Source organism: Trachypithecus francoisi, unplaced genomic scaffold (assembly GCF_009764315.1).
Source record: "Trachypithecus francoisi isolate TF-2019V2 unplaced genomic scaffold, Tfra_2.0 Lachesis_group8, whole genome shotgun sequence".
Classification (NCBI taxonomy): Eukaryota; Metazoa; Chordata; class Mammalia; order Primates; family Cercopithecidae; genus Trachypithecus; species Trachypithecus francoisi.
Window position 1 is genome coordinate 21,125,031 of NW_022681473.1, and position 14,242 is coordinate 21,139,272.

The window sequence follows — 14,242 nt, forward strand, 5'->3', positions numbered from 1 at the left end:
AGAGAAAAAACTGTGGCTCTCAAATACTTATTTCCATAAAATGCAGAACAGTGCGAATCTTTTGGAAAAAGCAAACCCACTGCAATTTTATTTTGAGACGTCAGGTGGCAGCAATAACCAAACAGCAGGCAAAAAGCTTTCAGGGAATTGCAAAAGAAAGAACAGGCTTTGAGTAGGAGTGAAGGATGGAAATACTCCCATTATAATTTAATCTCATTAAGAATGGGTTCACGCGATGCCATCTTTACATATTACAGGATTCATTATAGGATTCACCAAACCAAACAATGGCACATGTTGTTCCAACATTATTCAGATAGTTGAAAATCCCTTCTAAATGGTTGCGTCTTAAATTAGCATTAAACATGTTTATTAGTGAGTTTTCTTGAATTCTTCAAGTGAGGCGCCAGAGACAGATTTAAACATTTTTTTCAGTGACCCGAAAAACCTTTTTATTGTGTATCAACACATGATGTCTCTCAGGAAACAATAGATAGATATCTATGTCATCACGGAATTCCCACCACCATCCCAGTCACTGTAGGGTGTTGGACAGCAACAAAATCTTTCCCATTGGTTTCTGACTAGAGGTCTAAGACTGGGAAGAGCTCAACAGAAGAGATGAGGCAGGCAGAGAACAGGTGAAAACAGACTAAGAATAACACCAAAGGAAGTGGAAAGAAAAGGTGGTGGAGGGCAGAGGAGCCATCCTCTCAAGAGTCGATCCTTGCAAAGAAGAACTGACAGAGGCCATGCTTAGCTACGCTCTCCTCGGCCCCCATCCAGAACCTCAAAAAACACTAATATCATTGTGTGTTGCATTTTAAAGACACAGGAAATCCACGGAGTAATTCTGAATTTTATACACACACACACACACACACACATACACACACACACACATATATATAATTTCTAAATTATACTGCTTTAAAAATCATTTCCAAATTTCACATTCTTAAAAAAAAGAATATTTACAAGATTTCTGTTTCTTCTAAGTTCGTTTGCTGTTGATCTCACTGAACTTAGACTCCTCTCTCAAAGCCAGCTGCTATAGAGATAAAATGATGTCATCAGAAAATTAGATTTTTGGTATCTGGGTTGGGCGTGAGAGAGGAGCAAACAACAATAAATTACTAGAAATTAAAAATCCATTTGAATAAACAATTCTAACAGATACAGGTAGCCCTCTACAGATCACCTTCAACCTGCTTCTTTTTCCAGATTAATCAGAGATATAGGAAATTAAGGTGGTTTACAAATATGTTGCCTAATGGCCGGGCTTCCCGACATACATCAAATAATGCAAAGTATCCCCTCCTGTTTCCTTCCCATTGTATCAAAGCAGAAAGTTTATATTTCAGTAACATTTGTGGTTATAAATGCTAATCCAGTTCCAGCACTCAGAGTTAATGAAAAGAGATTTTAAAAATGCTGCTACCTCATTATATTTCAAAACAAACTGAATTTTTAAAACGGACACTTTACTAACAGTGTATATACCAAAAGTGGGGGAAACTTCCCGTCTTACATTTTTGAGCTAAAAGAGTACAGACCCCAGAGTCCTAACAGAACCAGGTTTCAGTCCCAGCTCCACTACTACCAGCTCCTAACAAGAGACTAGTGATTGCCTCATTGTCCTTAGACACAAAATGGGGATAGTAATTTAAGAATTAAATGAGATCATACACATACAATCTTTAACCCAATGCCTGGGACATAGTAATATGTTAATAAATGGAAGACGAAGAGTTGTTATTGTTGCATGGTCATTTATTCAACAAAAATTTATCCAACTCCTATTTTGTGCTCAAGCCCAAAGTACCCTGCTTTTATTACGTATGACCAGCATCAAAGTGGAGAGATCCTTCTGAGAGAGTGGACTCTGGGCATCAGTTAACCAGAGCTGCTGCTATTTATACTGATTACATTTATCCTCATTGCTCCTCTATCCTCTTTATTTCATTCAATTAGATCCATTCTTACAGCCTATAGAGAGAGTTTGGAAAGTGATGCAAAGTAAATTCCATCTTTGCCTTATTTAACATATTGCTTTAGCTAGCACATGTTCATACTCTGACAGATGATATTTGGAACACCATGTAAAACATTTTGCAAACTTTACAGTTTTCATACATTTGTGAGTAGCAATTTCCAAATAAAAGAGAGTTTACAAGACTTTAAATTTGCAGTGCTTTAATCAGAAATTGAAAAATTAAGACTGAATCAGAAGCAACAACAGAACATTTCACTTCCACTGTTTAATTATAAATTGCTACATGATCTTCATTACAAAACTAGGTAAGATTTGCTATACATAAAATTGGAAGAGGGAATGAAGAAAGATGACATGAGGTTGGTAGTTAAATGTTAGCTGGTGGGAAGAACATTCATCAATTTCATGACTTACAGTTCTATTTATATTTCTGAAATAACAGAGCTAATTACCCAGTTTTAAGTAAAAGGTTCTGCTTTAATTAATACCATTAGCAAGTGGTTTTCAAGTAAACGGAAATAAACATGAATTCTAAAAGTCCTATGCTCACTTTACAAATCCAATCTCAGCCAACATATCTAATGGAACTACAAGGCACTATACTTAGTCTGATAATGTTCCTGATGAGTCTCCTAGCACATTAAAAAAAAAAAAAAATCCATGCACCTATTCTGTTTGCCATGATTGTCTACACCAGGCTTCTTCAACATTTAACACAAAGAAGGTTCCCTTCTAGCAAGGAAGGGCATGTGTGCCCAGCGACTCAACTACTTGAATCCCTACTTGGCTTTCTCACCACTCTCTTAAGCTTAACATATCCCAAAGTGAAATCATCATTTTTCTCAACAGACTTTGCTCCTGATCCAGGGTTTCTTGTCTTAGGGAAATGGTACCCTGTCGCTCAAGTCAGAACCTGGAAGTTGCTAACTGCTAGTCATCTAATTCTGGACAATGTCTAACTCTATAACTGTTTCTTCTCTGTAAAACGGGCATAGAAATATCAATATCTACCTTATAGGGTTGTTGAGGATTAAATGAAATTCATTAGCATGGTGGCTGGCATGAAAGAGTGCTCAATACATGTCGGCAATAATGATTTAAAAAACACAAAACCATTCTTCTACTTTTCTCCTCCTGCTCCTCCTCCTCCTCCTTCTTCTTCACTCAAGACCTCCGATGAGGACCCTCATCAGAAATTGGTGCTATTTCTATTTCCTAAACACCCCTCTTTGTCATTTCACTTCTGCTATCCTCCTAATGTAAATTATCATCATCTCATGTCTCACTGCTGAAATAGTCTTACTGGCCTCCTCCTATCAATTCTTGTCTTGTTCCATGTGGGAGTCAGAATCTCTCTAAAATTCTAATATGTTGTCAAGTCATGCTTACAATTCTAAAATGGTTTCCCATTGTACGAAACTTATGGTCTTGCTTTTCTCAGACTTTCATGATCTGGGTCTGCTTAATCCCCAGAATCATCTCTTGCTACTGTCCCCTTTGAAACCTCTGCTCTGGATTCACAGGGCTTTTGTCAGTTCTACCGACACACCAAGCACATTCACCTTAGGCCTTTTGTACATGCCGTTTCCTCCACCTGGAAACCCTTCCCATGTCTATTCTCCCAGTATTATTCAGCCTTCAGGTTTCCACTTAAATAGGACTTTCTCAGGGATACTATCTGTGACACCCTTAGCTTTCTTAGTAACATACTCCTTCATTACATGCAACACGTTCCCACCACTTGTTCCATGGCTATCTTCCAGAAAAGCAGAAACAGTATTTCTTTTGTCTACTGTTATAGCTCTGGAATTTTACTTGTTTAATGAATTAGTATATGGTTGATTGAATGAATCAATCAACAAAAAGGAAAGAAAAGGTACTGTACAGTTAACATTTTGTCTGATCTTTGTTAATAGGATGGAGGTTCTAAACCACTGGAATTTCCTGATGACAGTGTCTTTCTTATTCATGGCAGGCCCTTGGATCGCATCTGTGTTTTTATTTTTAAAACTGATACATGTTAAATGTACAAGTTTTCAGGGTACACGTTATAATTTGGTACATTCATATAATCAAATCAGGGTAACTGGGATATTTATAACCTTAAATCTTTATCTTTTCTTTTGCTAGGAACATTTGAATTATTCTCTTCCAGCTATTTTGAAATATACAATGGATTAGAGTCATCCTGATGATCTAACCCAGGTCTTATTTCTTCCATCTAATTAGACAATTGTACCCATTAATCAACCTCTCTTTATTCCCACCCCACCATTCCTAGCCTTTGGTAACCACCAATATACTCTCTCTATCTTCATGAGATCTACTTTTTAAGCTCACACATATGAGTGAGAACATGTGATATTTGCCTTTCTGGGCTTGGTTCATTTCAGTTAACATGATAACCTCCAGTTCCATCATGTTCCTGCAAATGACAGGATTTTCAGTTTTTTTTTTTTTTCATGGCTGAATAATATTTTATTGTGTACATATACTATACTTTCTTTATCCATTCACCTGCTGATAGACTCTTAGGTTGATTCCATATTTTGGCTACTGTGAATAGTGCTGCAATAAACATAGAGTGCAGATATCTCTTCAATATATTGATTTTCTTCCTTCTTGATATATACTCAGTAGTGGAATCAACATGACCCAGGATGGGGGTTGAACACCAGAAAGACCAACTCTGTGACTAGAGGGCTGGGGCTTTAAGCCAGCCCAACCTAAAGAAAAGAGAGGAGGATTGGAGATCAAGTTAAACCACATGGCCAGTGATTCAATCAATCATGCCTACTTGCATAATGAAACCCCCAATAAAAACTGAAGGCCGGTAGAGCTTCCTGGTGGCTGAACACAAGGATGTGCCTGGAAGGTAAGGTGTCCTGACTCCACCAGGACAGGGCTTACAAACTCTGTGGTGGGGACTTGCCCCCAGACCTTGCCCTGTGGTGTCTCTTCATTTGACTAATCCTGACTTTTATCCATCATAATAAAACTATAAGATCATGAGTAGAGTGCTTGCCTGAGTTCCATGAATCACTCTAGCTAATTATTGAACCTGAGGGTGTCATAGGAACCCACGAATTTGTAGCCAGTTTATCAAAAGTGTAGATAGTCTGAAGATCTCCAAACTTGTGGCTAGCATGTGAAGTGAGGGCAGTTTTGTTGGGGGCTGTGTTCCTGAACCTGTGGAGTCTGCAGTAACTCTGGGTGGTTAGCAACAAAATGTGATTGCAGTATTACAAAAGGGAAGTTTTGGAAGTGTTTTATACCCTTAGAAAGCACAAAAGTTATATCCTGCCCTTTCCCCAAACTATCATCCCATGATCCTCCTATAACCCTTTCCTATATACCTAGAATAATAGCATCTGCTCTTTCTTAAGCCTGATCCTCATATACTGGGCTACAGAAAAAAAGGGTGGGGGGTAGGGGATAATAATTCTAACTACATGAAGTTTACCTTTGGTGCTCTCTCAACATAATTTTATTTTGTCCTTTTGCGTGTCTACATCTCTGCACCCCACTGATTATCAACCTACCACATAGTTTCCTTTTTTAAGACTATCGTTCTCCATTTTAAAATGACTTTTCCGCCGGGCGCGGTGGCTCAAGCCTGTAATCCCAGCACTTTGGGAGGCCGAGACGGGCGGATCACGAGGTCAGGAGATCGAGACCATCCTGGCTAACACGGTGAAACCCCGTCTCTACTAAAAAATACAGAAAACTAGCCGGGCGAGGTGGCGGGCGCCTGTAGTCCCAGCTACTCGGGAGGCTGAGGCAGGAGAATGGCATAAACCCGGGAGGCGGAGCATGCAGTGAGCTGAGATCCGGCCACTGCACTCCAGCCTGGGCCACAGAGCGAAACTCCGTCTCAAAAAAAAATAAAATAAAATAAAATAAAATGACTTTTCCATGTCTTTCACTAACTAAAATAGCCAACTGACCCAGCAAGAAGTAGACAAGGAATAGACTGAATATACTAGTTCCAATAAGAATTAAATGACAGGTGCCATTAGCCCTTTAGAGGTGTTTACACTTCAAATGAGAGCAATTTAAAACGAATTGTAACACTGAGAACAGCAAGAAGAGAATCTGTAGCATTATGTATTTCTAAAGCCTCTAAAGAAATAAGACTCTTTTATTTGTGACTTCCTTAATCAACAGGGAGCAGGAAGCTGCATAAACTCCTAGTATGCTCCATTTCCCTTCCTTCCAAGCAATTCTAGAAAAGTTTTTCTCAGCACTGTTCCTATAGTGCTTTGGTTCTCTCTCCTAGGCCTACATCTATTCCTCTTCCTTTGCTTCTCTGGGGACTGAATTATAAGGAAGCCATCTCTGGATCCCAAACCAATTAACTGGGAGTTTGCCATTTGGAAGCTAACTAGTCCTTTCCCCAAGTAGCTAATAATACTCCTGGGTCTTTTGTTAAGAAACTTTGAAAATGTAAGTATACACAGAGACAGAGTTACTCTGATCTTAACTCTGATGGGTATCTTTGCTCAAACTATCTTTTAGTTTAGTAAATAAAATATTTATATTCAACTATTATCTATCCCAGAACCTTCTGGGAAACATCAGGTTTTCGGGAGAAAAATGCAACACAATTGCTCCCCCAAATCCACAAGGTTTAATGAGGAAAGTGGTTGCACAGGGAAGGATAACAAAGAGTTTGCATTCAGCTGAAAAAGGAAGGACACTAATTAAAAAATAATTCACCAAGAACATTAGTGGAGCAAGTGTTCACTTATAAAGGGCACAGGAAGAAAAAAGAACAATACGTTCTAGTCCAGCTTTGGCAATCAGTGATTCTTTGCAATCAACTGACCTTTATTATCTACACATGTTGTTGTTGTTAAACTGAGGCTTCTTAAAATTATGAGCAATGCGTATGGAAAGAATCAAAAAAGTCGACGGATGACAAAAGTCCTGAATGCACTAAGCCAGTAGGGCAACACAGGTCACCTTGTACCAGCTGATTCTCTTGATGCTACAACTTGTATATACCATTAACACTATGGGCAGAGAAGGCCTTGAGAGCATCTGGCATGGGGAAATTCTTGTCTAGAATGCATTAAAAGCTTGAATAAAGCTTTGGTTGATTTTTTAAATGAATCGCAAACTAAGTATATTTTTCCAAGAGGACCTTTCTTTCTCCTTCTATAATACAGAATCTCACAAAGTTAAAAAAGTCATAGTAGTGGAATTTGAAAAAAGTATTGTCTGTGGCATACTTCAAATCCAAGCCTACTCCTTTGGCCTTGGTAAATTACGCCTCCCTGAGATGTATTGTGCAAAGTCCTCCAAACCAATCTGGAGCACACACGAGAGTCTCTCCTAAGGAATCAAGTAAGCATTACAGCAATCACACTTTGTTAACCAATTGTTTGCTTATTCAAAGCAGTAAGGATGTCATTTTCTCTAAACAGCCAAAGTTTTATAAGCTTTCTGAAATCTGTATTTCTTGGCATTTGCCTGAAAGAAGACAGTAGATGCTTAGTTTTTTTATATAACAGAGTTAAGAATCTAACTTCTCAACCTTAAGCATTTATAGTCTCATCAAGTTACAGTGACCTTTCAGGATAAATTCTCACAATTCATGGCTGCTTTCTTTCCACTTATCTTACTGAAAACTTAATGTTTCTTTCACGACTAAGGGTTTTAGCATTTTCCTTTGTAATTCTGAAAATATTAATTTTCTTTATTAAGCACTGACTGTTTGGTGCTTAACACTATTCAAACAAATGGGGTGTTCCCTGCTGATTTATTTTTCTTATTATCCTTACTAGTTTCATTAAAACTTGGTAGAAAAAAATTCCTTCCTATGACTTAATGTGGATTCCTACATCTTACTAGAAATCAATCTATACATAGAATATTTTAGGGAATGTTATAAAAGTGAGAATTGCATAAGCAGAGGAAGGAGACTAAGTTATTTTGCCCTTACTAGACAGAGGTGAGAGTATGTGGGATGGATGGGGATGAGGGAGAGAAGAAAGTTGATGGAGCTAGAAATTCAGGTAATCATAAGAGTAAGAAAACATACATATCAGACCTCCCCACAACAAGTTCTAGAGGGTTATACCCACACTAGTGAAAGAATCATAAGAATGGAGTTGAAATATGACCTAGTAATAAAATTTAACTCACAGAAGTATTTTAATAGTTCCATCAAAAATCTTGAGAAATTAAAATTACAATCCAAGTGTAAAATATTTGCTAATAAATGTCAATAATAATTACTTAAATCTTATGATTAAGGAGACATTTGTGGTAGAGTAGGAAGAAAACTAAACTTACAGCCCAGCTAATGAGATAATGTATGCAAAAGTTCAGCTATACACTTTAAAGGATTATGTAAACATTAGCTATAATTATTTTTATTATTGATTTGCAACCAACTAGAAATCAAAATCAAAGTTGTGTGAGTATCTTTCAATAAGTATCCAATCTGAACTGTTTCAGGACAGTATAACTTTAACGCAGGGTTTCTCAACCTCAGCACTACTGATATTTTGGACGGATCATTCTTTGCTGTGGGAGGCTGTCCTATACACATTATAGGATGTTTAGTAGCATCCTTGACCTTTACCCACTAGGGAACAGTAGAACTACCCTCCCCTAGCCAAGAAGGACAATCAGAAATGTTTCAGAACATTGTCATACACTGCAAAATTGTCCTTGGTTGAGAACCACTGCTAAATGCTAAGAAAAATCAAGAAATTATACTTACAATTCTCTCATACAAACTGAGGATGAGAGATGGCCAAGGTGAACTAGAGTTGAGATGTCAAATACAGTAACCACTGGCCACATGTAGCTACTGAGCACTGAAAAGTGTGGCTAGTCTGAATTGAGATATGCTGTTAAGTGGAAAACATATACTAGATTTCAAAGACTTAGTATTAAAAAAGAATGCAAAATATTTTAAAATTTTCTTCTATTGATTATATATTGAAATATTAATAATATTTTAGATATAGTAGGCTAAAATAAAATACATAAAAATTAACTTCATCTGGGCCAGGCGCGGTGGCTCACCTGTAATCTCAGCACTTTGGGAGGCAGAGGCGAGCAGATCACAAGGTCAGGAGATCGAGACCATCCTGGCTATCACGATGAAACCCCGTCTTTACTAAAAATACAAAAAATTAGCCAGGTGTGGTGGCAGGCGCCTGTAGTCCCAGCTACTTGGGAGGCTGAGGCAGGAGAATGGCGTGAATCCAAGAGGCAGAGCTTGCAGTGAGCCAAGATCGTGCCACTGCACTCCAGCCTGGGCAACAGAGCGAGACTCTGTCTCAAAAAAAAAAAAAAAAAATTAACTTCATCTGTTTCTTTTTACTTTAAAAAAAATGTGGCTATTAGAAAAGCTAAAATGACTATGTGGCTTGTGTTACATTTCTATTGAACAGTGCTGAGTTCATGCAGAAAACTATCCCCTGCTTCATGCTATCTATTCCAGGCAGCCTTTGATGAGAAGGAAGGAAACTCAAAAGAGCTCTGTCTTCAGTTTTCTCTTTATATTCTCTCCATTCTCCTTGGATGATCTCCAGGCCCACTGTTTCAATGCAATTACTACTCATAGATGACTAATCACCAAACTGTATCTGTAGAACAGAGCTCTATTGAAATCTGGATACATATATACATATAAATACACACACACACATATATATATATCTCCAACTATCAACTTAACAAGCCAACTTAGACATCTTAGAGGAACTCCAGATTTCCAGTTTTAAATGATCTTGACTCCCCAAAAGGCTCCTCAAGGTATTCTCCATTTTAGTAAATGGCAGTGTTGATGCAGATGATCAAGCCAGAAGCTGAAAGTCATCCATAAATTCTCTCTTCTCCTTCCCACTTGGAATCTCTTACAAAGTCTTGCTTCATCTACTTCCTTTATAAATGTTTCTGGAATCCTTCTTTTTCCTACCCCACTGGCTAGGCCAAGCTACTATTATTTTTCCCTGTATCAACTCCCCTGTCCCCCATACACTCTTATTACACCCTGTCCTTCCCTACTCAAAACACTTATCCCATAGATAACTATTTTTCTTATTAGAACATTATACTACATAAATAATGCAGTATAGCTTTCCTTTTTTTTGAGACAGAGTCTCACTCTGTCACCCAGGCTGGAGTGCAACGGCGCGATCTCAGCTCACTGCAACCTCTGTCTCCCAGGTTCAAAAGATTCTCCTGTCTCAGCCTCCCGAGTAGCTGGAACTACAGATGTGCGCCACCCTGCCCAGCTAACTTTTGTATTTTTAGTAGAGATGGGGTTTCGTCATGTTAGCCAGGTTGGTCTCAAACTCCTGATCTCAGGTGATCCGCTCGCCTTGGCCTCCCAAAGTGCTGGAATAACAGGTGTGAGCCACCGTGCCCAGCCCAGTATAGCTTTCTTGTTCATTGTTGTATCTCTAGTTCACTGATGAAAGAATGAATGAATGAATGTGGAGGGGTACAAATTGTTAACTCACAGCAACTTACTAAGGAACTAGGCTATCAAAACAATGGTTCATTAGTGTATGAGGCCTGGGAAAATATCAGTCCTTATGTCTAAATATCAGTGCTTATGTATTGATACAAGTGCTAGGATTCTAGAAACAGGGGAAAAGTGTTTAGAGACCATGTGTCCTGTATGCTCATCCTCAACAGATCTATCATGCCTAAACTCATATTGAAGCCTTTCCATATAGGGGGCAGGAAAGAACAGCTAAAGAGTTCCTTGTACAACCCTCCAGCCCTGCAGCAACCTGATGCCCAACGTTTTCCAATGCCAATGCCATAGTCCCAGTGCATCTGCAGTTTCTGTGAAAAGCAGCTAAAGTTTATGTAAAACTAAACACAATTGTGATGAATTTATGTCTGAAAGTAAGTCATTCTCTAAGAGCACCCGTTCAAGAGAAGCAGTAAGATTTTCTCCCTCAGTCTCTTTTCATTAGGGATTCTCAAACTCCCTTCCAGCCCAAACTAGCCTTTATCCCCTAGTCCACCGCTAGTTTGAAAGGAGGTTAGGATGAAGTAAGACAGCTTCCATACTAACCATAAGTTACGATTGCTGATTTGGATTTTTACAGATGTCAGTGGTGACTTATGTATTCCAGATATAAGCTGAGGAAGTCAAGATTTTTTACAGATGTCAGTGGTGCTTTATGTATGCCAGATCTAGGCTAAGGAAGAGGAAATTGTGAAGGACTCCCGGCAATATGTATATTTAAGAACATGCAGACACAAAGGCAAAAACCAGACCTGTGTTCTCATTCATTTTTGCCTACTGGTCTTCCTATAAGTGAGGGAATAGTGGTGTCAGTATACAGGGCATGGTGATGTGTGATATGGACCAGGCAGGAGCTGGGAAAGGATAGCATGTGAAAGCCACGGTTAACCCCAGGTGCAACAGTAGTATGTGGGGCCATACTTGTTTAATTGATTTTTAATAATTGTCTTATCTACTATGGAAATTATGTAAAAGACCATTCTTTTATAGAATGAGGAAGGCAGGTGGGGTCTTTATGACTATAGAAATGTTAGAAAATGTTTTAAAAAATTATCTTAATTTATCTGACTTTTATAGCCCAACTAAACAAACAATGGCAATTAGTTGGTTCTCACCAATTTTGGCAGTGGGATAAACAGATTTAATGAGGAAGTTTAGTTTTTTTTTCGGAACTAGATGCCCTGTTTCTTTCTAGAAATGGCTCTCAAAGAGTGGTGGGAAAGTTAACAAAGCCCTTTCTTTTTCCTATGCAATTTTCTGAATTGTTTCCATAATAAAGTTCAATATTCTGATTATCCAAATAAAAGCATCTGTTTCTGGTAATAAGAGCAAGGTAGCTGAGATGTAACAAAAAGGGGCATAAGAAAAAAAAAATACAAGACTGAACCCCAGCTGAATCACTCAATCTTTATGTGCCTTCCCTTCTAAACAATCCATTTTCAACTGGAGCAGAGCTCCACAGAGCAGATGAAACTTGGTCAGGGTGGAGTGGGAATCTTATTTGTATTTTTTTTTTTTTATAAAGCAGAGATATACATATAGTACATAACTGGATATACAGTGTATTTGTGGTATTAAAATTTCATGAGAGTTAGATTAGGAGAAATCTCTAAAAAGTCTTCTCATACAGCCAACAGACACATGAAAAAATGCTCATCATCACTCGCCATCAGAGAAATGCAAATCAAAACCACAATGAGATACCATCTCACACCAGTTAGAATGGCAATCATTAAAAAGTCAGGAAACAACAGGTGTTGGAGAGGATGTGGAGAAATAGGAACACTTTTACACTGTTGGTGGGATTGTAAACTAGTTCAACCATTATGGAAAACAGTATGGCAATTCCTCAAGGATCTAGAACTAGATGTACCATATGACCCAGCCATCCCACTACTGGGTATATACCCAAAGGATTATAAATCATGCTGCTATAAAGACACATGCACACGTATGTTTATTGCGGCACTATTCACAATAGCAAAGACTTGGAATCAACCCAAATGTCCATCTGTGACAGACTGGATTAAGAAAATGTGGCACATATACACCATGGAATACTATGCAGCCATAAAAAAGGATGAGTTTGTGTCCTTTGTAGGGACATAGATGCAGCTGGAAACCATCATTCTTTGCAAACTATCACAAGAACAGAAAACCAAACACCGCATGTTCTCACTCATAGGTGGGAACTGAACAATGAGATCACTTGGACTCGGGAAGGGGAACATCACACACCGGGGCCTATCATAGGGAGGGGGCAGGGGAGAGGGATTGCTGTGGGAGTTATACCTGATATAAATGATGAATTGATGGGTGCTGACGAGTTCATGGGTGCAGCACACCAACATGGCACAAGTATATATATGTAACAAACCTGCACGTTATGCACATGTACCCTAGAACTTAAAGTATAATAAAAAAAAAAAATTTTTTTTTAAAAAAAGTCTTCTCAGGGGGGTAATAGTGAACAAAAGGCTGAATAAACTATTCTAAGCCTTCATTTCCTCAACTGTATGGAAATGAGTCAGCACCATCCACCTTAAAGGATTATCGCACTATAACTACCATCAGTCCTATTATCTGTGAGCTCCACATTTATGGATTCAACCAACAGCGGGTCAAAAACATTGGGGAGAAAAGAGACAAAGCAAAAAATTGGGGGGGATAAATTCCACAAAGTTCCAAAAACCAAAACTTGAGTTTACCAGCGTGTCTACACATTAAATCTGCACAAATGAAGTGATATGTAGGCATTGTTTTAGGTATTATAAGTAATCTAGAGATGATTTCAAGTATACAAAAGGATGTGCATAAGCTATATGCAAATACTAAGGCATTTTATATAACGAACTTGAGCATCTGCAGAGGTCCTGGAACCTATACCCATAGATACCCAGGGACAACTGTATATCTAAATATACACAGAGAATAACAGAAATAACAAGGAAAATAACCAAAATTGTATGTTGTCAATATAGAACTAAAAACACAAATTCAAACGTATCATGTCATCTAGTGATATTATTCACTAATAATGTCTTAAGTAATCATAATACAATTTTCTCACTAGTCATTTTACCACTTAACATCCAAAGTCATAAAGTCAAATAATAAATACAAGAAGAATCTATAAATGTGGCAAAAATACAAACCTAAGACACCGATTTCAAGACCAGCCAAGCCTGTTTTAATTTTATCATAAATATCTTCTAATGTGAAGTCAACAGCAATGGTTCTTGTCTCCACTTTGAATTTTTCTTCTAGGGAAAAAGAAAACACAAATGGGGAGAGTAGGGAAAATTAGTACATGGCAGTGAAGATTAAGGCATTTGATAGCATTATCCTTTCAGACATTTCCCCCCACCCAACTTGATACAAAATTTAGACCAGGATAAATTTAAGCAATCATGAGACCATCTAAGAGATGATATAGGGTCACATTAGTCCTGCAATAAAAATTCCAGTGTCGTCACAGAGAGCTGGCTGAATGTTCCTTAATCAGTTCCTCTTTTGTAAATCAATAATGAGAACTACTTTTAGACCCTTAGGTACAAATAATAAAACATGATTCATATAAAGTTATATACTCTTTAAATATCACTGGCTTTGTGATTTTAATTGTAAATTGGTGCTCTATAACTTCAGGAAGAAGTCTTCATGTTGTAAAATATTTTAAAGTGTGATACATTAAAACAAAAAGTCTATCTTATCACAATGGAAATAAAATGAACAGGATC

The 14,242-nt window shown here is 37.9% G+C and overlaps 1 protein-coding gene across 1 annotated transcript in view; it reads right to left on the bottom strand.

Annotated features, from left to right (window-relative positions):
• The window catches only part of HSD17B12 (hydroxysteroid 17-beta dehydrogenase 12), a 173,115-nt gene that overhangs the window by 45,715 nt on the left and 113,158 nt on the right, over positions 1-14,242 (bottom strand). Inside the window, exon 4 of the mRNA XM_033207762.1 lies at positions 13,658-13,765. Coding sequence (XP_033063653.1) covers positions 13,658-13,765 — 108 coding nt within the window. The remainder of the gene's footprint in view (positions 1-13,657; positions 13,766-14,242) is intronic.